This window comes from Tauraco erythrolophus, chromosome 2 (assembly GCF_009769465.1).
Source record: "Tauraco erythrolophus isolate bTauEry1 chromosome 2, bTauEry1.pri, whole genome shotgun sequence".
NCBI lineage: Eukaryota > Metazoa > Chordata > Aves > Musophagiformes > Musophagidae > Tauraco > Tauraco erythrolophus.
The window spans coordinates 74,807,947-74,833,509 of record NC_141466.1 but is presented as its reverse complement, the minus strand read 5'-3'; the positions used below and the strand labels follow the sequence as shown (position 1 = coordinate 74,833,509).

Here is a 25,563-nt window from a genome sequence, read left to right as displayed (position 1 = left end):
GTGAGTGCCGATTACTTTTATTATGTTCCCTGATGGAAGACCTCAATGTATTTGTGTTAACTGGTACTGCTAATGCATTTTCTGGAATAATCTTTGGTTAACAAAGTGAAACAGTTGCAAAATAACAACTGTGTTTTAGTCAAGGCAGACACAGTGACACATGCAAGGAAAGTCAGGACACAAAAGCACTTAGCTTCACTGGGTCTGTCTGTGCTGTGTTTCAGCCATGGGCTTGAGCTACAACGCAACCCAGCTTGTCTTCTCTCCAAACTGCATCAGCGCCAGGGAGGGTGCAGCGAGGAAGAAACCTTGGGCTTTGAACACACAGCCTGACCGTCCACCAGCACAGGACAGATTTTCCTGGGCAATCAAATCCTACAGAATAATTTGCTCAGGCTGCTTTTCAGAGAGAGCTCACTGTCCCCAAAACTCACAAGAGCACTCCAAAGCTAGGGGCTGGCTCCTGGTCTGGATGTTCCCACAGACCCTGTGGTCCATCTCCCCGGGAATGGTGCCAGCCAAACCGATGCTGTGTTGTGGACTTCTGACATTGCTCTCAGGCAAGACAGCAGTATTTCATAAAAATATGGAAAGGGTTTGTCAGGAGAAGAGAATGTGCGTCTGACCAGCAATGATTGTCTGTCTCTACCCCTGAAGTGTTTCCACTGCCCTAAATCCAGATTGTGCTTAGTGAAAACTGTTGACTTCGAGTAGATCAACTTCTGCTTGGCTAACTTCTGCACAAGCTTGATTTGGCATAGGAAAGTTGAAATAGGATGGTATTTATTAGATCTGATGCATGCAGTGTACATTCAATTGTAGTTTAAACTGGCGTGTACCTGAAGAGGGAAGGAGAGATTCTTGTCCTGAATGAGGCATTGGCTATTTGGATCACAAATGACCTCAGAAACATTTTAGTCTCCTCACCCTGAAAAGATACGGACTGGACAGGTCTAAAAAAATATGCAGTTTTTGTGCAAGGAGAAAGCGTTGAGTGAAGTTGTGATAACTTTATACATTTCTGGAAAATGGTTGAAAAAGTTCACATTTACCTGAGAAATGCATTTTGGAATTGTCATGGTGCAGCTTTCAGGTGAAGGCAGAACAGACCAGCTCCTAGAAATGGCATCTGAAATAAAAGTGACAAATGTGACATCCCTACAGCACCTCACTGGGGACAACGTCGAGTGGGGAGGTTGCTTGGGATTGTACACCTGTCAAACCCTACTGCAGGTCTCCTAAGGCCAGCTCAGGGAGGATGGAAACCTCTCACGGAGGGGAAGCGCAAAAGCTTGCTTGATCTTGACTTTCAGTACAAATACAGACTGTGAAAGAGGGGCCTCATGATCCTTGTGACTTTTTGAGTTTTGCCCAAAACCCCAAACATCCCTAACTCATGTTATGTTTATGACTGTAAATTGTAATTGTTATTTTCAGAAAGAGGTTTAGAAACATTAGAGTTGAAAATGACAAATGTGAAGCAAAATTTTAAAAGGAATTAACAGTAATTAAGAGCAGATGCTCTTCTCTCTGATCTCATCTCTCTTCATTTCTGACAGACTGTTTAGGCTTACAGGAGACTTTGTATAAGTTTGGATTGCTATTCTGTTACATTATAATTTTATAGGCAGTGAAAATAGAAAATTCTGAAAGAGCAATGTATTTAGAGGGTCTTAAAACTGTGCCACTTGCTCTGTGTTCGCATTTCAGACTTTGTGGTTAATTTTTTTGTGGCCCCACTAACAGAAACAAAAATAATGTCCCTTTAAAAAAAAAGAAATAATGAGACTACTTTTTTTTTAGCAAAATATTTGGACTGAAAAATGTTGGATTTTAGAGCTTTTTGATTTTCAGTCCTCAAAATAGGTCTTGATTTAAAACACTGGAGTTCTGTAAACAATTAAGTCAACATGTCCATGTCATTTTTAAAGTGTTCTCAGGAGGGGGAACTTAATAAAAGTTTCTTCTAATTTTGGTCTGAAGATCTGTTGAAAGAAGTAGGAATAAGTAGCATTACAGAAGTAGCTGTGAGACTTATGGTAAACAGTGTTTGTGATTCTCCGATTTACCTGTCCTTGGACTCTGTTTTGCCCTGCTGTTGTGCTCAGACAAGGCTATAGTCAAAGTGCAAGTTTCAGCCACTTCTTAGCTTTTAGCCGCCTCTTAACTAAGAGGTTTCAGGGCTCAGCCTTAAGGGTTGAAGAGGCTGAATGATCTATGCAAGTTCAGAGCAAAACACTGTCTTATGTGCTAGATAAATGTGTAGACACAGTCTTACCTCTCTGCTTGAGTGGAGACGCTGGGCACTGAGCTGGTGGCACTAGAGCTGGTGGCACTATCGCAAGCACAGGTTTCATGTCTGCATCAAACAGGGGTGACTGAGCTATGTGGTCCTCCCATGTGCTTTAGGTTAGAGGAAACAGATGCTGGTTTTCCTCTTCCTGGCTGTTTCTTGAGAACAGAACTTGCTGCAGGAATTATTTTTCTGTTTGTCTGTTTCATCTACTTAGATATTTTTGTCTGTATAAACCTCTCTTAATTTGGTTGCTTTATTGAATGATTGCTAGCTATTAGGTTACAGCACTCACCACTACTTTCCTGATGTCTTTGCCAACTTAATTAGTATTTTTTTCTAAATGTGGGTTATTACATGAATGTTGCACAGCTGAGATACTGTATTGAGTGGTAAATAACAGCCTTTTTCTGTTGTTGTTGCCACTTTTCAAAACACTGCATTAAGATAGAAAAAAATAGTGGTTCATCTGTGCAAATTTTAAGACACACGATGTAGGAATGTTTTGATTTCCCGGTACAGTATAACATTCTATATTTTTTGCTATAGGAGATACTATAAAAATTTCTGTTAATATCAAGTTAAAGACTTTCCAGACAAGCAGGAAAGACATTTAGGAAAAAGATAACGTTTGGAGTTCTATAGTTAAGCCTATGTTGTTCAGCATATTCATAAGTTAGCTGGGACAAAAAGAGTGAATAGTGGTGATAAAAATTAGGGATGATATTAAATTGACTAAGGTGGTGAAGACAAGGGCAGACTGAAAAACTGTGCAGTCTTAGTGTCACTGTCTCTGAAAGAATATAATTGAACTGGAAAATGCTCCAAGAAGGACAAGATGAGTTCAAAGGTGAATAGGATAACATTTGTGTGAGGACTGACTGAATATACTAGAATTGTTTGGAAAAGAGAAGATTAGCAGTGAGATGATCACCTAGGGAATAATGATGTCTTCCATTAAAATAATTAGACGCATCAAATGAATGTAAGAAATTTTTTTTCAGAAGAATGGGAGACTATTATTTTCCTAGTGTTAACTTGGAGTGTGAATCTTCTTAGCAGAGAGTACAATTTCCAGAGTATATAAGAAATCTCAAGTGGATTAAATGCCTACGTGGGTTCAAAAAGCATCTGGACAAACTTGGAGGAAAAAATGTTAAAGGACATTAAGCACAAAAAGACCATCTTTGGCTCTGGAAGTCCCTGAGCTGCATACCACTGCAGCCTGAGAAAGTTTTTTGTAGAAGCATGTTTGTCCTGCTGTCTGTTTTGCCGTAAGCATCTGGTATCAATTGCTGTTGTAAATGGGATACTTTGATAGTTGGACCTTTGATATTGCTTTTAAAACTTTTTACTACTTTTGCTTTACTTTCTTTCAAAGCACCTGGAGACAGGTAGAATTACAAAGAAGATTGCTTTATCATTTGTTGTGGGAAGAGGAATAGTCTGGACACCTTGGACACCTTGTAGTTGCGTCTTAAGAATTTTAGTAGAAGCTGCAAAATGATGATAAATAAATGATCCATAAATGATTTTAAGTACCCAGTAGAGGATTTATTATTGTAGGATTAAATCTGCAATAACACTGGATATTGGGTCTCAGAGAAAGTTAATTGTTAGAGAAATTGTTTCTGATAAAGTAGAAAGCTCCTTATTAGGTCAAGAGACACTAAGGAAAATAATAAATTTATTAGTTTCAAAATATTTCATTGGTAAAATTTGACATATATACATATATATATTGTCGGTGGTTATTTCAGAGGACTATGGGGCTCACAATGTACGTTAGAGTGGAAATAAATGAAAACTATCTTAGCTCTGTGTTGTTCCTTACTCCAACCAAACAATCTTCTGCATAAACCACTTCTCTGTTGTTGTCAGGGCTATGTGTTTTACCTAATACACCTCCAGCAATCCTCGTGTTCTTTCATGACAGCCCTTCCCTTTGGGCAACTGCCCAAAATCCCAGATGATGACGTTAGCTCATACCTGTTGTTAGATGGTTGCTGCCTTCATTTTTTAGGAGGGTATAGTCATGCAATTTGGGATTCCCAAGTCTAATGTCACCTCTAGAGAGTCATGCTTGCCACAATAGGGCTATTTATAGCTTTTCCTCCATGGACACACTGCTGCTTCAGGATGTCTTGTCTGGAAGAGGGAGGTTCGTATCATATTATCACTGATGCGGCGCATATTGTTGCTTTGTATTAGAAAGGATAATCAGTTTAGTTTGAACATTACCGTTTTGTGCTCTACACGATACAAATTTGTTTGCCACCTACTCTTAGCTGAGTGCTCAGAAGACCTTTCGGACTTTTCAAAAGTTCAGATTTCCGTATTTATACAAGAGTTTGTGGAACAATTACTGTTTAGTGTGTTTGCAATCACTCAAAAATACCGTTAATTTATCTGCATATGAAAAAGGGATGGTACAGCCATGGCTTTTACTCTATTAGTGTCTTTCTTCTGCCAAGCATAGATATATGAATGTCTTAGTGCAGTCTAGATCTAGTGGGTTTTGGCCACAAAAGGATTTTGATATATCTCTTAAGGTCATGTAATTAGTCAGTCTGGTGTATGGAGTCAGATGTAGGTTATATCCATAAGCTACAATTAATTAATTTGTCAAGAGTAAAGTGCTTTCTTTTTCCTTAAAGCACAGTAACTATAAATTTAGAAATCAAAAATACTTTTCCTTTCAAAACTTGCCGGCATTAAAAGACACTGATATTTAAGAATGCAGTGCACATCTACACATAATTTTAGTGACATTAAAGTACAGCATGCTCTGAGTGATGAAGTGATTAATGATTTATTCACAATTTAACTTTCTGTAACATTATTCTGAATAACCTTGCTTGAACAAGAGTACGTCTTAAAAATAACAATTAAATCTTGATTAACATTTCTAATGATAACAAATTCATGGAAACTTAGTGTGTTGCTTAGATAATAACTACTTTTGTTGTTAACAATGGCCCCTCATTTGTAGTCTGGCTTGGAGCAGGTTTAGTTTCCAGCGTGGGCTTCAGTATGTTATGCCATTACTTTTTGTAGTGCTGTTCTATTTTTCTTTAAATATTTACCCATTGCAGTCCTTTAACCCCTTTAGTCTATTTATCTTCACAAAGAGTAACTAAATTCCTCTTATTCCACACTAGAGGGCATGTTTTTCAATGCCTTATTCTTTCTGATGTTTCTCTATCATTCTGTTCAACTTATCCTTCTTGAATGGTTACTACATTCATGTAAAACAGAGGTAATTTAGTTTCCTTACTGCCTTAGAGTTTCCCTGGCTTTTTACAAAGTTCATCATCTGTATTAGATGCAGTTTCCCACTGGTAGCTCAAACTGGGCTGATATTTCTTCATCATTTCCAAGTCTTCTTCATAGCTGCTACTGTTTCCATCTTGTATATGTGCCTAATATTGTTGATTTTAACCTTATTCTGTATTTTTTATGATGAAGCTAGTGAGGGAATTAGATTGCTTATATTATCAACCTGCTTTTTGCATTATTTTCCACATGCCATCATGATATCTAAGTAACGATTTCTGTTTTTTGTATGTCATCATTAAACAAATGATCTAGGGTAAATAAGTAAACTTTATGGCATTCCTCTAGAAACACTTTGGTTCAGTTCAGTTCACTTCCCTTTTGCCATTACACACTGGGATGTGTGATTTAAAATATTTTAATTCAGTTAATATGTTGCATGTTTTTTACAAAATCAAATGTCTCCTAAATTTATTTTCACCAAAACAATTATTTGTATCAACTGAACTTGTAATGGCACCTAAAAATCTGTCAAGTTTATTTCATAAGGTTATTTATGAATTACAGTTATGAATGTATTATTATATTACATACTTTTAAACCTGCATTGATCAAGGTTTGTGTTAGCTGTTTTGTTATAGAACCCAAAGTAGATGTCAGGCTGACAGATCATTTAATGCTTTACACTATGGACTCACCATCAGTTTTCTTTTTCATCCTAGCTTTTTGAAACTTCCTTAGCTTCACTGAAGTCAGAGTTAATGTTCCAGACAACAATAATATTGTTGGCCAATCCTTTTAGGACTTTTTAAATGCAAACTAGTCACATTCAGGTGCTTTAAAAGATGTTAGCATTGTTAGGCAGTATGTTTTTATTGTCAGAGCAGGCTAACAAAACATCCCCCCTCTACAATACTAGTGAGGTTATTTATTAACTTTCTTTTAGACTTTCTCTCTTTAGTTTTTGCGCACAATACTTAGCAGAGTTTTACAGGAAAGTGAATTGCCACCGTTGTAACAAGCTCGGGTTTTGTGCAACGATAGAAACAATCCACTGTAGAAGAGCGTGCAGCCACATGAGATGACAGCAATATAACTGATTTGTAATGTGCTGATTGCAAACTTCAGACAGCACATGGGGACTTGTGTCCCTGTGTTGCTGTGGTACTCTTCAAGCATAGATAAAAACACTGTATTATTATACATTGTCATACTAAGGCAGTATCTAATACGACACACAGTGTTTATTGTTTATACTCCATATGTAGACAGCAGTTTTTTTGCCAATTTTATTCTCAAATGCTGTAATCAATGCTTTGTAGTTAGGAATATTGCTCTTTCAAATTTCAGCTCTATTGTTTCAGGCTGTTTGGTGACTCAGGTAAATGCTGTTCTATCAGTCTATGAAGTCTGAAAGTCATTTTTGCATCAGTAATAAAGGGAAAATACAGGAAAAGACAACTTTTTTCCTCCCTCAAAAGTAGCAGGTACTGCAACTGTCTAAATTCACTCTTAAGGACTGATGGATGAGTTTTATTTCAAACATGTCAAAGCTGTTTCCTTTTTCTGAACGATTCTTTATGAATAGACTGATTAGCTCTCTCAAAAGTTTTAATTAAAAATAATTATATCAACAACTGTTTTGCAGAACATAACAATATTTTCTAAGTAATTGTCAACTATATTTTGTTCCTTCTCTTTCTCTTTGTTTTTTGGATTTTTTTTTTTTAGAAATATTTCATACTACATTTAACTTTAAAAATATTCGCCTTTTTTTTTTTTTTCCTTTTCTCAAAATAGTACTCAAGAGTATGTCAGGTATATTCAAATCACTGCTATTTACTGGGCTGGTAAGGTAGTTTACCCTATAACTTGTATTCTGAAGACTAATATGAATCAATTACAATTGGAAAAAAATAATTATGGCAAAGTTCAACAATGTGTTTTGCACATAACACGGAGTAAAATATAAATAAGATCTATTTTAAGGGAACTTCTACACATTTCGTTTTACCAAGTTCATGCTTATTTTAAAGAATAACTTACATTAGGATCTAATAAAGGATATTACACAATCTCCCCTTCTCTTATATCTTTGGATTGAAAGTAACATTCATAGAATCATAGACTTATAGAATGGTTTGGATTGGAAGGGACCTTTAAAGGTCATCTAGTCCAAACCCACCCCTCCAATGTGCAGGGACATCTTCAATTAGATCAGGTTGCTCACAGCCCCATCCAACCTGACTTTGAACGTTTCCAGGTATGGGGCATCTGCTACTTCTTTGGGCAACCTATTCCAGTATTTCATCACTTTCATGGTAAAAAATGTCTTCTTTATATCTAATCTGAATCTGTTCTCTTTTAGTTTAAAATCATTATCCATTGTCCTATCGCAACAGGCCTCATTTGTTCCCATTTTCTTACAAGCCCCCTTTAATCACCAAAAGACCTCAATAAAGTGTGGCCAGAGCCTTCTCTTCTCCAGACTGAAAAACCCCAACTCTCTCAGTCTTTCCTCACAGGAGAGGTGTTCACGAAAAGTGAGACTCTCAAATAGAGATTGATATAATCTGTTCAATGAAATGAACCCAGGAATGACCACTGTCAGTATACTTTCACGTCTATTTTAATTGCTATTCATTCATATTCATATTTTAGTTTTGCTATGAGCAATTTTGCATTTATGGTTTCTATCATCTTTTAAATATAGAGTAAGAGAGGTCACTTCCTTCCTCCAGGTGCTACAGTCTAACAGAAATACAAGCAGTGAATTCTGATTGTGCAGTGATCCGTATTTGCTTGCTAGTTTATTTGAAATGCTGGATAGGGCCCTCTTCCACACAGGCATGGCACTTGCAGCACGGTGAATGGTTCACCAGTCTGTAAAGTGATCTAGGATTAGCTGATTAGAGCTATCATTTTATCATTTCATTTTATAAGAGGCATTTTTCCATTTTCCCTCCATCTTGACCCAGGCACCATGGGACTGGAGCAGACAGCTGTCCCTCGCTGTAGAGTGTCCCCAGCTTCCCAGGCCACTAGCAACAAGCATGGTGATGGAGATGCTCACCAGGCTCTTGCTCTCTTCTTGGGGCAGGGTACAGCCAGGACACAACCAGGGGGCCAGAAAGTGCTGACTGTTCTGTAGGATGGAGCCATAGGGGACTTGATAATAGACAAAACTCAGCCCAAAATGTAAGATGGACAAATGTCTGGTTTATTGCTTTTTCTCTTTGGTTATCCAGCTTCGATGCATTTTTTAACCTGATTCTCTGAACAATGTTCTACTTACTTACAAAACTGGAGTGTTTTTACTGTCTCCTATTTATTGTTTCAGGATTTGTGGATTTAACACTCCATGATCAGGTCCATCTACTGGAATGTGCCTGGTTAGAGATACTGATGATTGGCTTAGTCTGGCGCTCCATGGAACACCCAGGAAAGCTTTTATTTGCACCTAACCTATTACTGGACAGGTCAGTCTGCATGTTGTTCTGAATTATTTAAGTTATGTATTTCTACTGCAATCAGATTAATTTTTAGTTTGTCATCATCTCACTAATACTACAATTTGAGACTAAGTTGTAAATTAAACAGGGATATAGGAGGTGGGACTGAAAAAGGAACTCTAAAAAACTTAGAAATGCTCCGAAACATGATGCGGGTCATTTATCACACAAGTAACACATTTGAAAATCAGCTGTTGATGGAAGTGCTTGTTTTCAAAGGCAGCAGAAAATTTCTCTTATAATCTGTACAGTTTGTTGCAAAACTAAATTAAGTTAAAATTAAATACTGAACCATAATTCATATCTGAACTTTAGTTCAGATATTTATTTCTGTTTACCCAAAATCCTCCTAGTTATCTTAGTTAGGATTGGTTAATCCAAGCAGCCAGACAAAATTTTGGAGGAAAATCCTGTTGGAGTCTCTTATGTGCAGAGAATATATTAAGGTTTGTTTTGTTTATTTATTTCTCCAAAAACTGGAGTCAAATATGTAAAACACACACCTGTTTGCTGCGTTAAACCTTTTTTTGGTCTCAATAATATGCTGTAGGTGTTTCTAAGTGAGAGAGAAAAATATGTCTCTCTGCCATATGATATCCTGGATTTTAGCTGGCAGTCTTCACAAACAAAAGCAGGAAGACTGATAGATTTTTAAAATGTATTCTATTTATCTTAATGCAAACTAGAGTTCTCTTTTTTTCCCAGTCATGAAAAATTTCAGCCTTGGAAAAGAGTGTTAAAAGAGAATAACCAGTGAGCAGAGGTTTCGGCAGATCTAGGAACAGTCAGTTAAAGAGTTATCCTAGCTGTCTGTGGTCCTCTTTTGTTGAAGACCACTGCCCAGGAGAAAGCTTATGTGTGCACATTGGTCACTTCAGTGCAGAGTTTGGCGTCTTGGTGTAAATTGAAGGTGAAGGAAGAGCTGATCTGAGGAGCTAGAGCATGTGATGAGACAGCTAAGAGCAGGACAGGCTGCTGATCCCACCGCGTAGCTGCAGGGGCAGTGAGCTGCAGCAGAGGGATGGCAACAGGAAGTTCAGGGCAGTGCCTTCAGCTACTGCAACCATTAGCTGGGCGAATCAATCAAAAATCTTGTTAGCCGAAAAATGTCTAACAGTGTAAAATATAATATTTTAGAGGCATAGAGAAGTATTGATTGGCTTAGAAAAATCCCTATTCCACTTGTGTAAGTACATGATCTATGAGCTATGGAACTAGGTACAGATAAAACACATTCTCATTCTGTGTACAGAAGATATCTGCTTGCCTAAATGTAGGTATAGCCATCTCAAGAAAACACAGCAGTTTTAAAATAATTTCTTACTGCACATAAGGAGTAAAATTTACTACTGTAGGAAAGTTAGTATAGCATATTATTGAAAACTACTCTAAATTGCAATATAGCTTCCAAAGACCAATCCACCTGCTCCATATTCCATAATACAGGTTGTGAGAAGAAATTGAAAACTGAAGAACAGAGCCAGAGTACCATTTTTCCTCCCCTTAGCTAGGAAAAACAGATAGGGAAACGCTTGAAAGTTTGATGATCTTCAAATAAAAATCCCCATGCTCTGAATGAAATGGAGTCTGAGCAGCTGTTTCACAGTTTAAGACAGCTCTGCTGGATTAAAGGAAACAATTGCATGCAACTGTAACCACATATTACTTTAGGTCTCAAAAATCAATTAACTTTATAATCAAAACTGGCTTTTTGTTTTTTGGACTGTCAAACAAGACCATTTCTAAAAATGTAGACCTATTACATCTTCTCATTTTCAAATAATAAGAAACATGTTTCCAAGGCGTCACATACTTGCATCCCTCTACTTGGTAGGCATGTTTGCTGAAACTAAAATAAGAAATTACTTGACTCTGGGGAGCACGGGTACACTCATTAATTAACTAACTGCTGATTTACTAGTTAATTATAGCTAAAAATATTTCGATGTGCTAATTTGATTTCAGCAAGTTGTCTTGTGAGAATGTTACAGGGCAAAAGCACATTGTTTGTCAGATTTGAGAGGGCAGGAAGAGACTGGTTCAAAGTCTGCTTAACTCACTGGAGTCCTTCCATTGCATCAAATATTTGGGCAAATACCACAAGAGTGCAAAAATTGTTTGATGCATTATTGTTGTATCTAAATAATGAAATAGTCTGAATGGCTAAAATAATGGAAAATATGCATACTGTAGTACAATTTTCTTTCATCTGTTCTTCTCTCCTTAACCTTCAGCATGTCCTTTACAGGATACTCATTTTCAATGTTTTCATCCACAATATCCTGTCCTGAATCCCCATCACACTTTCCCTGTTACCAGATCTATGGGGTTAACAGCATTTTCAAATATTAATTTAGCTACTGACTATAAACCAGAGCCATCAACTAGATGGTAAATCCTGGATTTGTCTCTAACCTGTGTTTTTCTGGACTTAGTGCAAATTCAGAATTGTTACTAGGGAATTTTACCACATTTTGCATATGCCTCTAACACTCTGATCATTCTGTGGCAGACTTCCTCTCTGATTTGCACATCCCTTTCATTTTTCACATTCAGACTTCTGCCTCTAACATTCTTTCTGTCTAGACTCTCGGAGACAGATAGTCATTTGTATACATCTATACGTAAAGATCAGGTCACGTTAAGTTTTATTATGCAACTTTTTTACCTTTTGGCTGGATAAACACAATCTTGTCTTGTTCATAACTGTGTGAAATGCCATAAAAATAACATTCTAAACTTGCCCTTTTTTTGGAACAAAGTTGATTTTTCTCCTCCTAGCTCCCTCCTCCTGCTTGGGTCATATTAAACATGAACTTGTCTTGTCTGTGAAGATCTTTTAGAGCCTGTCTTTTCTCATTCTGTGAGAGTCTACTTGTTACATTTTCAAAAAAGTACCTCTATAATTTTCCTATGTAACGATTCACACTTGGAAGACTCTTGAAAATATCTGTAAAGCAGCCCTTTGTTATCAATTTTAAGTTCCTTCTTAAAATTTTGCTTTGCTTATAAAAAAAATATACAATAATTAGGCTGCCAGTATGTGTAGACTATTGTCTTCTGTATGGATGAATATCATCACATTATCGCTTTCTGTTCCCACTCTGCCTTGCAATTAGACAGGATTTTCTGTGGGGTAATGCATCCTTTCTTATTCTGTTCACGCACTACCTAAACACTTGAGTCTTGGTTCAAAATCTAGACTTTTAACAGCCTAACAGTTACATATAAATGGTATGTTTTTACAGTGTACAAGTGATGCTATAAAAAAAGCTCAAGTGACAATAGTTATAGATTAGAAAAATAGACCCAATCAGGAAATACAACAGCACACTCAGTGCTTGCAATTAATGTACAGTCCTGATACTATCAAGGAGATCCCAGGGTAAATGCAAATCTTTTATATTCTGTTTAGAAAATTAATATTTTGTATAAGGCAAATGTAGAAGTAAAGGCTTAGGTTTCTAATGGGACAAAACAGATGTTTCGTGTCTGGAGGATTCCCAAGAAACTAGACCTTAAAAATGTCATTGAACCAGGTCTGAAATTTGTCAGCCCTGACAATAGGCTCTTTATAATTTTGAAGAAAATATAATGTTTCTTCAGGAATAAGTCTTATTTTATTATATTTTTAAAGGATTGGTTGCATTCAAATATGCTGATCAGAGGTTACTTAAAGGTTTGAAACATAATTGTAAAGAAACTTGTCACAGAAATAAATAGCTGAATTGTTGACTGAGGTGGATGACTTCTCAACTGAAACTTCTCAATCCTCAGTATCAGCAACATGGGAAATGCAGTGCTGCATTTTAAAAGGTGAGCAAAACCTCTGCCCAGTAAGTCTGGTGACCATTGTAAGGAAACTGATGGGAACTTCTCTAAAGAAGAGAATTGGCTGAAGTGTGAATAAACATGACAGAATGGTAAAGAGTCACCATATGTTTTGCAGGGGGAAGCTATGCGTCATGAATACATTGGATTTCTTTGAAGAAATTAACAAACAAGTGGATAAGGGAGATCTTGTTTGATTTCCAAAAAGTATTAAACTTTCCAAAATATTTCCAAAAAGATCCAAGTTTTATGTAAACAGATGTGAACTCATGCATATAGGAGAAGAATAATCCTAATCTTCATAAACTGCATTCTGAGTTGATTTTTCCATCTTGCTGTTAACAGTAGTCAGTTCTATAGAACCAGCAGTTCTTTACTCACCAGCAGTTGAAAAGTAAATAGACTGCAGCTTTACCCCCAAGAATCATTACAGCAGGAAAAAGAAATTGTACAGAACATTATTATTGCACTGTTTAAATCTCTACTGCGTCTGTACTTGGAAAACTGTGTCTTTCTGATTTTCCTTATCTTAACAGGAAAGGTACCCAGAGGTGTTGCATAGGCAATCAAAGAGAGAGATGAGTTTTGGTACAGAGAATAACTAAATAGACTGACTTCTCTGCCTGCGATGCTCAATAGAAGAAGGGAAACAAAACAGAGATGATAGGAATTGAACAAAGTCATGAGAATGTTGAGAAAATATATGGTAATCCACAAGTCGTTATCTCTTCCAACATTACACTAGAGGTAATCAGTTAAATTCAGCAAATGTAAATGCCTATACACTTAGACCAGAGCTAAATATACCTTTGATATGAGCTAGTACGGCTGTTCTCATGTTACGTTCTAATCTTATTTTATTATCATCGTTGTAAAATAGTCTAGTGACCAAAAATCCGTCTAGGGACTTATAAAATTTCAGTTAAACGTAGTCAGTATTTCCATGTTTCTACCAGATTATTTCCTTCTTTCTATGGAGAAATCTAGTCTGCTGTTCAGTTATTTTTATTTGGAAACTCTTGTTCCCTTCCTCTTTTTGACAGAGCTTTTTCCTTCTCTTGGAAGAAATTGAAGCATTTTCCCTTTAGTGACTTTCATATTGACTAATAGCAAGAGGCCACGGATCTCTTTAAACTGCAGCTAGCATGAATAGCATAAAGACTTACATCAGTCACTATGTGACTGGGCAGCTGAATAATTTACTACTTTCATGACTTTGGTCTGAATGTTTGTCACTACATCTGAAAAGAATCTAAGTTTTCTGTGCAGATAGTGCTTTCCACTGTTTCGACAGAAGATTAGATACAACAGAAGAGCATCAGGATGAAATCAGAGTATGTTTTGCTAGTCCCTCATCTTTTAAAATGTTCCAGATGCCTGAGGACATCACACTTGTCTGTCACTGGAGTAAATGCATATTTTTTGGCACTGTAATTGTAGATGCATTAATTACCATTGACTTATTAGAAAAATGGAAGCAAAGTGGTCACAGATGCTTGATTTGGAATGCTTCATTAGTGACCTGCTGCTTTTATTTGTTTCAAAGCAAAAAAGTTCATAGGCAACAAGTATATGCAAATTTGCACTTCAAAATACATTTGAAAAACAATTGTATATTTCATTTTCATCCCGTCTTTAATGGCAATAGATTCTGTGCTGGAAACCCAACGCAAACAATCATCCTGTCATCAGGCTACTTACCTGACAGAGCTGAATGGATCAACTTGCAGAGAGTTAAGGACTCTCTTGAAATAATTAACTTTCTCTTTCATCTTTTACTTTATTGTTGGATTTTGAGATGTATTATTACACTGTAGCCCCCAGAGAACAAAAAAAGTATTGCAAGAGTCAGAATTATACACCTTGAAACAATGCAAAAGGAATAATTTCTATTTATTGTAAATCCATCTTTACATACCTTGGAGAAAAATTAAACTACCCAATTTTGTAATTCAAACAACCTATAAGTAAACCAGGAGGACCCTTCCAGAGTTTGCAGAGCTATTGAGTAATACTTAAGGTGATGAACTTTTAGAAAAAAGAAAAAGAAAAAAGAAAACCTCTGTCATTATGATCTTCCTACTTTTCAGCTGCTAGAAAAAGAGGTTCCCTGGGTGGGTTTGTAGGCACAGACCTGAAGTTTTCAGAGAGAATGAAATCATTTCTGGATTCAAGATAGCCCCTACACAAATTCTAAGATTGCTTGTTCATTTAGTCACTCTGACCTTGGAAGCTCAGGGCCCAGTTCTAGGTCATGTTGAATTGTGATGCTGGTCTTTCCAAAATTAAACTTTCTTTGCATTTTTGATATGAAGAGAATTTGGAAATATTTTTGGCTTTAAGGTGATTCAGACGGAATGGAAATTAAGCTGAAAAAGGCCTTCTTGTCAAGCAGTGTAACATTTTTCAGCCAATTATTCTAACTTTATTATTCCCAAATGGAGAGCCTTCATAATAATTTTTTAATCTAAATGTCATCAAATGTGACAAAAAAAATCAGTTTTCTTAGCATTATTATATCAGCATTTTAGAGATTTTTTTTCTAGCTGACATTTGTGGATCCTTTTCACATCAACCTTGTACCAAGAAAAAAAATAATTAAAAAGGTACCTAGTAGTTAATTGTCTGTATGTTTCAGACCTTATTCACCACTGTTGAAATGTATAGTCTACTCTTCTTTTATCTGCCTGGGTAGATGATCCTCTGTTGATCTAGTCAAGAAAGACAGTCATGATTATATGGCTCTGAGGGCAAGTCTCAGGGACATGGGAGACCAGGTGGTCAATCCACTGGGGTGGCTGAGGAGAAAGAGCTTGAGGAAGAGTGAACAGATCATGCAGGTCAACAACCGGTTGCATAGCTGTTGTCAACAACAGGAATTCAACTTTTATGATCATGGGACCTACTCTGAGGATCGAGGATGCCTAGGTAGAGATAGGACCTACCTCATCAAGTGGAGCAAAAGCATAATTTCCACAGGCTGGCCAACTCGATGAGGAAGCTTTAAACCAGGCACAACAGGGGAGGGAGATGATGACCCACAATCAAGCGAGGAAGGTTGTAGACTGGGCTGACAAGAAAAGGATTCAGGGTGATGTGGACAGGAGAGACGTTATAATCGACAAAATGGAGAAGTAGGAGACCCCCCTAAGTGTGTGTATGCGCACAAATACAGAAGTGCCTAATGGAAAGCATAATGCCAGAAGCTCCATACGTTTTCTGGGAAATCAGCACAACTAATGGCTCTCTGAGCTGGCAATGGTCCCTCGTGGCAAAGGCCAATAGCCTCCTGGGCTGTATTAGGAAAAGCATTACCAGCAGCTAGAGGTAGGTGATCCTTCCTCACTGCTCAGCCCTGCTGAGACAAATCTGGAGTGCTGTGTTCAGTTCTGAGCTCCCCAGTACAAGACAGACATGTACATAGTGGAGTGAATCCAGTGAAGGGCCACAAAAGTGATCAATGGACTGGAGCATCTCTCATACAAGGAAAAGCTGAGAAGACTCGGATCTGATCAATGTATATAAATACCTGATGACAGGGGAGAAGTAAAGAACATAGAGCAAGATTCTTTGCAGTCACAGGGTAAGAGGTTGTGGAGTCTCCATCCTTGGAAATACTGAAAACTCAACAGGATAAGGTCCCGAGCAACCTGCTGTAGGTTACCCAGCTCTGTGCAGAGGCATTGAACTAGATGGTTTCCAGACAGCCTTTCCAACTCCAGCAATTCTGGTACTCTGTGACTAGTTGTAGGTGAAAAACACTTTAAACTAGATTTATGTTTCTTTTTTAATTTATAAATGTGCCACTCCACATTTATTGCAAATATTTGTCAATGATGACCTTTGAATCTTGCACTTACTTTAAAACTTTTGAATGCATTTTAGCCAGCAATTGATCCAAACCTCTGTTCTGATAAGCTTATATTGAAAAAGAAACAAAGGACTCTTGATAGTACACTTCAGGAACAGCAGGATATAATACCACCCATTGACTGTAGTCTATAAGTTCTTCAGGATGTCATTTGAAAGCCAGTGTTCAAGGATGAGTAAAAGATGCCACTTCTGAATTACTTTGCTACCACCTTTAGTAATAAAGGCTCATGAACAAGTCGATTTGAAAAAAAAAATTCACAGTAAACCACACAACAGAACCACTACGGAACCAGCCTTGTATCTTTAATTTCTCTCTTTCTGAATCTCTCACCTTCATGTCCACCTACCACTTACTGGTTGATTTGTGTGACAGGACAAGCCTAATTGTTGTGATCAAGCCAGCCATTTTTTTAAAGCAAAATGCTATTTAACCTCATGAGTACTGACACAGAACAATAAATAAGTTAGGCATTTCTCTTTGTCAGCAAGCCTTGCATTTCATACTGTGTTTTAGTTTACTCGTGGTAGTCTCTTCTTACCTTTTACCTCCTGTTCTTTGGAGACTGCTGTTTTGTTTAGAGCTTTGGGGGCTAATTTTTTTCACTTTTTTTTTTCTTACTTACTTTCTCCCTAACCTTTTCCATAATTTGCAGAGTTACTGGTTAAATGCAGGATTGTCTGAAGTAAAATTTTGCTGCTGATAAAATTTTCCTCATATTTTAATTATTGTTAATAATTAAATTATTTTAAATTATTTTAATATATCAGCATAGCATTGTAGAAAAAGCGGATTCCTCAGTTAGTTAATAAGCCCTAAATGACAATCTAGCTGTTGATTTGGTCTTAAAACTTGGAGATGGAGCTTTCCTGATATCCTGCTTCCTTAAGCTGTTTTAGTGCATCACTTTACATAGGAGTAGAAAGTGTTTATCAATGTCTATTAATAGAATTAATGTATATAGAACATGCTAATGTATATAAAAATTGTCTCTTGTCCTGAAGACAGGCACCACATATGCATAAAGCCTGCCATAATATTCTGATGGACAGAACACAAAAAACCTGTTAAAATATTTTGACAATTCTTTAGTGCTTCAGAAATAGCACAGGATATCATGATTCTATTATTTCTTTTATTTATTCCCAGTCTTCCTGAATTTCCTCTCTCATTTGGATTTATTTTAACATCTCTCATGGTGTGTGAATTAGCCACTGCTTTTGGTTCAGAGCTAGATCAAGGAGCAACTAGAAGAGGGATTAGAAAAGATAAGCAAACCTCAGAGGATGATGGCTGGTGATTTTGTCAGTACTGGAAGAGGTAGGAATCGCCTATTTGAGCCTCAGGCTCAATCCTAATTGTTGCTTTGTTGCTATAGAAGAGAGAGAGCTGTGCTGGGTGAAAACTGCTGCTATGCGAGGGCAATCGCTTTTTTCAACCTGCTTTAGGGAAGTGGCGATGCCAACAGGAGTTAACTCAAAGGGTGGGTTATGTGAAAAGGTATAAATGTAATCTCCCAGCTCAGTGGAGGAAAAGTGAGCCTTGTTCTTAGGGGTCCTTTCTGCTCCTGCCTCTTTTCCTCCCTCAAAATCATATTTGGAACTGATATTTCAGATTTATTTCTTACTTGGCAAATGTCTGTTTCAAGCAACTCTTGAAAGGAAAAATACTTGATTCTATGTTGCATTATGCTAATTCCAGTCCAGTACTTCTCCAGTTGTCCAGCTGTGAGTGATTCTCAGACTGTGATTCATGCATTGACACTAATGGCACATATTTTCGAGTAAGTAGCCAAAAATGTTGCATTTGTTTAAACAACAAGAAATAATTACTACAACTGTGTTGTGAATCAACTGAAAAAGATTTTAGTGAACTAACCCCCACCCCAAAAAAAAAGAAGAAAAGAAAAAGAAAGCAAAATTAATACTTGAAGATAACTTTCTGAAAAATATACATACTGTCACTTTAGGTTTCCTCCCTCTGAATTTATGTCCTTGCCTCTGGACAGATAGACATTCTTCCTGGCCTATGCCATGACTGAATAAGTTAATGAATTAGAAATAAATCCTAACCAAATATAATAAAAGTATGAGAATGAGACATAAAGAGGATAAAATGCTGAGAAAGTATGCATTGAGAATGAATAGACTATAATGAATAGAAATGATTGTACTTCTTCCAAACCTTTCTCCAAAACACTATCCAAGCTTAAACTGACGAAGAGGTTTTGAAGTATGAGAAAATTGGGTTAACTTTTAAATTTTATTTTTTACTTTTCTATTTTATATTTTGTGCCAGATTTACACATAAATTGAAGCCAAAGAGCTGTAATATGGTGATGTGGGGTTTTTTACCACTACATTAGTGCATCAAACCTTATTTGTGTGATTTAAGGACTGCCTTTATTCTTTACTCAGGTACTGGCTGCATGTTTAGATTCTTGGTTAAAAAGCTCAACACCAGTAATAAATCCTTTCTTCTAATGGTACCCTCTGAAACTAAGCTCTTTCAGGCACTTCTCCAACCATTTACTTTACAAAAATTTTTGTTGCAGATCATTTTGTCCAACCTGCTTCTTGAAGCAAGACCATTGCCAACACCAGCTAAGGCTAGCTGTGACTTTGTCTAGCTTTCCTCAAAGTATCTAAGGAGGGACAACATACAGCCTCTCTGGGTACCTGTTTCAGGGTTACAGCACTCTTCTATAATCCAGCCCAAACCGTCTAAGATACAGTTTATAGCAGATAGTTGCCTTTTGATTTAACATTCACTGCTCCTGAGAAGACCTTGGTTATACTCTGTTTGTAATGCCCCATCAAGCAGTTGTAGACTGCGATTTTGTCTGTCTCTGCCCCTACATGCTTTGCTTACTTCTCAACAGATTGAACAGATCCTGTCACTCAACCTCTCCTTATAGTCCACAAGCAGCATGCCTCTAATCATCCAACATCTTTCTTGAGCTGAGAAGCCTGAGACTGGATGCAGGTACAGCCTCAGCAGGACCATGTAGAGGCGAGGAAAATAATTTGTCTTATTCTTCTGATCATATTTTTCCTAACATAATTGACATACAAATTGCCTTATTCACAAAGAGAGCATGCTGTTGATTTATGTTTTGTTAGGTTTCCATTTTCCAGGGAGGCTGCTACTCAGCCCAGTGTTTTTGGAAAGTGTACTGATGCATGGGCTTATTTGACCCTGGGTACAGAATTTTGTACTTCTTCTTGTTAAACTTTGTGAGGTTTCTGTTAGTTCGCTTCTCCAGGGTCCTTTTAGGAATGAGGTTGTGCTATGTGGTGTACTGACCTCCCTTCCGACCCACTTTAGTATCATCCCCAAATTTGAACATGAACTTTTTATCATCATCCAGATTATTGACAAAAATATGAGTCAGCATTGGCTCCAGAGTCAACCCCTGGAGCATTTACTAACTACCACAAACTAGGTGTTGAGCCATTACTGCTACCCTTTGAGTCTGGTGATCCAGCCTATTCGCAACCTGTGCATCTGTCTGTCTGCTCAGCTTGTACTTGCCTGGCTTACAGATAAGAATACTGTAAACAAAAAGTCTTACTACAGTTGAAGTATATTGCACTCACCACCTTCCCTTTGATCATTTAACTAATCATTTCATCATAAACTCAATCGGTTTCCTGCATCCTCGATTTTGTCAAAGTTAATTAGCTTTCTACTATTTATCAGGGACCTCTTTCAATCTCCATGACTTTTGCGAAGTGATAGATAGTGGCCTAGTGAATACATTGACCAGCTATTTCAGCATCCTGAAATGAACCACATTTGGCTTCAAAGACTGGAATTACTCTTCAGAGTAATTATTAATTCTCTAAACTAATTCCCTGACCTGTCAATATGTTTCTGTCGGCTTTTCCAGTGAAATCTGACACACACAAAAAAGAAAAGCTGTTGAGTGTTTCAGTCTATTCCATGTAGTCAGTCACTAGATTTTCTCCCCCATTCATCAACTCTTTGTTCTCACTAAAATTCTATTTATTGCTGCCATACTTGTAAAATCTCTTCTTGTTACCCTCTGCGTCCCTCTCTAGTTTAAGCTCAAAATGAGTTTCCACATAAATGCTCAAACAGTGCTTTGATACTTCTTCTTTGCTGCCTGCTTTGATTTATATTTCTTGTATGGTTTTTTTTTTTGCCTTGTAGTTTCTTAAGGAGCTCCTTGCTTAGCCAAGTGGTTCTTCTGTTGAAATACCTAATCTTCCTCTACAATCAGATGGGCTTGTTCCTGAGTTCTCAATAAGTTTTCCTTAAAATATTGTCTAGGTCCCTTGATGCTTTTCCCCATCATGTCTCAAGAGTATTCTGCCTAGCAATTCCTTAAATTACCTGTAGTCTGTTCTTCTGTTGTTTATATTCCCAGCTTACCTCTGGATCCTGAGCTCAGTCACATGTCATGGCTGCTGGAGCCAAATCTGCCTGTGGCCACATTCACCAGCAATTTCTCATTGTTTGTGAAGAGTAGGTCAAAAGAGCATTGCCCTTGCTTGGCCGCTCTGCTGTTTGTGTTATGACGTTATCATCAACACAGTCTAGATACTCTGGAGTACTTGCACAATGCTATGTTGACCTTTGCCAATGTTTGCAGTCTATCTATGTAGAAATCCTCCACAAGACTGTAGGCAGGTGATTGGGAGACTTCTATGAGTTATTTATAGAAAGACTTATTCACTTTATTCTCTTGGTCAGATGGTTTGTAACAATCTCTCTCCCACATAAAATCTACAAGGAGGTTATCCAGGCTTTTTATTATAAAGATGCCTGATGGGAAACTGAGAAACAGGACTTGTAAATTAAAGCAGAGGAGGTTCTGACTGGTTATAGGGGAGAATAAAATGATAATTACAGTAATTAAGCTGAGAGGTTGTTCAGTCTCCATCCTTGGAAGTCTTCAAGACCAGAATGGATAAAGCCTTGAGTGAGATGGTCTGAGCTCACAGCTGACCCTGTTTTGAGCAGGAATCTGAACTCAACACATCCTGAATTGCCTTCCAGCCTGGATGATGCTGTGATTCTGTGGACTCGTTAAAGTTAATGCACATAGTACTTTTATGCGGTAACTTAAGACCTTTAATTCACATTTTGACTTTCCTTAACGTCTCCCAATATCCAAGTGTTAAGGATTCTTCTGAGAACAGTCTGACACTTTGCAGTAAACAAGCTTTTATTGTTTTGTTTTCAGTAAACTGAGAGTACACAAAGACAACACCATGATCATGGAGTAATAATAATTTTTAAATCTATTGCTTAGTTTGTCCTCCAGAAAATTATCTAGGCCTTCCTTGACAGGCCTTCCTAATGACTGGACGTATAGCTGTGAAGAGGTGATAATACTATCAGCTTATGTTAGAAATTTAGAAGGGAATTCAGGAGAACTGGAGATTCCTATTTCAGATGATAGATTTTGCTGGTTAACAAAGAAAATTCAGTGTTGCAGCCTAGATAACAAATAAAACATTTGTTTAGAAACCTCCATGTCAATGATACTAAGCTCCTGCAGTTCACATGGATTTCAGCAGAGCTGGATCTGCTGCCTAACTCTTAATAAAGTAAAAATTTCTAAATTGTTGTTTGCACACATGAATGCCTAAAACTAGGTATCTGACTTCATCTAAAGTACTTTACCAAAAGAGATATCCTTCTTTTTCTTATGGAATAGCCTGGTATTTCAGACACAGCAGACAGCAAAGCAAGTGAGCTTAAAAAGTATTTAGAATCTTTTAAATTTACATCACTTTTATCATCTACTGTATGAGGTCAGTTGGTGGGAAATAGACACACATGGAGATGTAGGCACATGGACTAAGTGTTGCAGGACTAGAGATTTTTGTCCATAGGTTATATCTGTCAGCAAGACATTCTTGATTGGAATACTGAACATGTTAACTACAGTCCATTGAACTATTTTTGTAAAATATACCTGGGAATAATTCTTATTTGCTATCGAAATGTCTTTTCCATTTTATGAGTTGCCACAAGGCATTTTAATAGGTCTTATTTTACTAATAACTTACTATTTCTTTTAAATTGTGGTCTTGGCTACACAAATTTTGCAATTTGTTCAGACTGTGTAATATTTTGAATTATTTTGAATATTGGCTGGCACTAGTTTGGTAGGTTTTAGGAAGCAAGTAAATGTCTTAGCCAGACATGAAGATGTGGGAGTTTTATAATATGGGTCATTTGCCATATGATCCACAGAAACTTTTCCTAATCCTGAAATTCTAAATTCTTAAACTTACATTTGTTAGGGACCTTATTTATGTTAATGCAAAGCTATTAAAGACTTTTAGTCCTCTGAAACTGTGCTTAACTCTATCTATGTAAAGTTGATCTTTCTCTAGTTATAGGCAAAAAATATTTATTGTATCAGAAGCAGTAGAGCATGTCCCACTGTAAAAATTCACATTTATTTCACTTCCATAGGACTGAAATTTTAGCATACAAAACAGATTTTGAGGCGATAGTAATTGTTCATATTCTCATGCCATGCTTTGAGTGCCTGTTTATTTATTTATTTATTTATTTTTCTTTTATTTGACAATGGTGCTATTAAATACTACTTTTCCTTTGTTTATTTTATTGATGTCCAAAGAGAAGAAGAATATGCTTGAATCCAACCAGTTCAGTTTTTCAGCTTTATTCTGTCTAAGCAGAATTCATCAGTGCAGCAAGATGATAATTGCTGAAGAGGTCTCCGCAGCCAGCACTGAACAGTATAACCAATCGCTGAAATCATTGAAAACTCCCTGTCTGAGTTCAGATTCAGTCTTCAGGCAAAAGAGACAGAACTGTGAATTTCAGTGTTCAGATATATCAGGCTGAGATCAGTCTTTTAGTTTGGATTGATGGTGAGGGCATTGTAAATGAGGGTGCAAAAGGCATCATACACTTTACAGGGAACGCAGCATCAAGTAGGCCAGCCTGCTAATCTTAAGATTTAGATTTTTGTCCACAACCTTTTACACTGCACTTGTTGTCATAGTCTATGGGAACTTAATATGTGAAATTATCTATGTTGTGGGTCATTCTCAAAAAGCTGCTATAATTTAAACAATAACTTCATCAATGAAATTTTAAGAGCCAGAAAAGGCCATTAAATTTGCATTGCCAAGTGTCGCAGCTTGTGACCGAGTGCCTGCCATGCAATAGAAATCACAGTTCTGAGCTAGGTGCTGGTGAAATGCATGGGGAGAATTAGGCACTTCACAGGAGTGCTCAATGTGCTGCTGTCTGGTAGCTCACAGGGACCCGAGGCAAGAAGGAGCAACTCGTTCTCCCTATTAAACATGCCTTTCTACTACTTCCAGTCCCATGGCTGGATTCTCTCTTCCTCATAGAAAAGTCAGAGAACATGTGCTGTTGTAACAGTGGTTGGAAAACTTGCTCAGGACTAGGACTCCACGTTTTCAAATATGACTGTATTTTAACCAACACCCTACTGGCTGTTTTACAGGAGTAGTTACAGGAGTAGCTTTTTTTTTTTTTTTTTTTTTTTTTTTTTCATATTGTCCTACTTTGTTTAAATATCTCTGAAACCAGATGGAATAGCTTCTGTCACATGCCATAGTCACTGGCTTGTAGGCACTGCTCTGGGATAAGGGAGATGTAGTTTTACGTTCAAGCACCCAATTAAGCTGAAGGATTTGAACTTGAAAGGAGATTGGTGCAAAACTGCTCACAGATATCGTCTCTCCTTCTTTGACTCAGTTTTAGATTTAGACATGATTGAGAAGTGAAAAGAATTTTCTCAGGCTGTAGTCGAAAAGGAAGGTGGCTGCTTTGTCTGAGGGTCTGGTGTGGGTTTAGACATTAGTTACGGGGTCTCAGCAGCACATCTGTATGAGGACTGAGGCAGGTGTGTCTATGCTGGTAGCCGGCGTTATTTTTGTCACAGTGAGATCAGGAGATGATCAATCTGTGTTTGCGTTACAAATTATAGTGGAATAGCCATCTGATAATTTGAAATTTCTTTTGCATTTTCTATAGCAATGATCTTCAGAATTGTGTTCAAAAAAGCTGTATCTAAAAAATAGTATATTTTTAACCAGATCTTATCACTCATTCAGTCTTATATGTTAAAATTTCCCTCAGGAAGTCCTAATAAAAGCAAAACCAGGTAGTTTTTGCTAAAAAGTAGCAATGTAAATGATCTAAACTCATGACCAGAAAATCTGCTGGCAAAACTTTCATTAAAAAAAAGCACAATCTGTATTAATTCTTGCACTGCAGATTGGATGTGCAAAATGAAAATTAGTGGGTGAGAATATCTACTACTGTGATCAGAGGGAGGTGGTTAATGGCCATTTTCAGTGAATCCTTGAAGATTTTCCAGTAGCTTAGGACTTTAGCTTTGTTTAATGCTGTAATGTAAAAAGGGATCTGTTTGTTCAGTGAGGTAAACTGACTCAGTCGTACAAGATTTTGGCCTTGTAAGTCCCTCTTGAGCTCATGAATAAGTTAATTCTTTAAGGAGGCATTACGCTGATACAAGAAAAATGGGAGAAGTGTGTTGGAACATTGCAGATTGAAAAACAGGTAGAAACAAGTACTAAACATTATAGAGGGAGAAATGCAAAGACTTTGGGCTATTTCAATTAAAGGGGAAAACAAAAGAAAGAGGAAACAAAATAAGCCAAGAAGAACACACAAATACACACCTAAAAATGTAGTTTTAAACAAATCTTTTCCTCAATGTAAAGGTTTGGTTGAGTTAAATTCATATGTTCCATCACAGTAATGCCTCTTGG

General features: G+C 37.1%; 1 protein-coding gene across 1 annotated transcript in view; it reads left to right on the top strand.

The window, feature by feature from the left end:
• Positions 1 to 25,563, top strand: part of ESR1 (estrogen receptor 1) — a 162,890-nt gene that overhangs the window by 128,077 nt on the left and 9,250 nt on the right. The window contains 1 exon segment of the mRNA XM_086631478.1: positions 8,910 to 9,048. Coding sequence (XP_086487604.1) covers positions 8,910 to 9,048 — 139 coding nt within the window.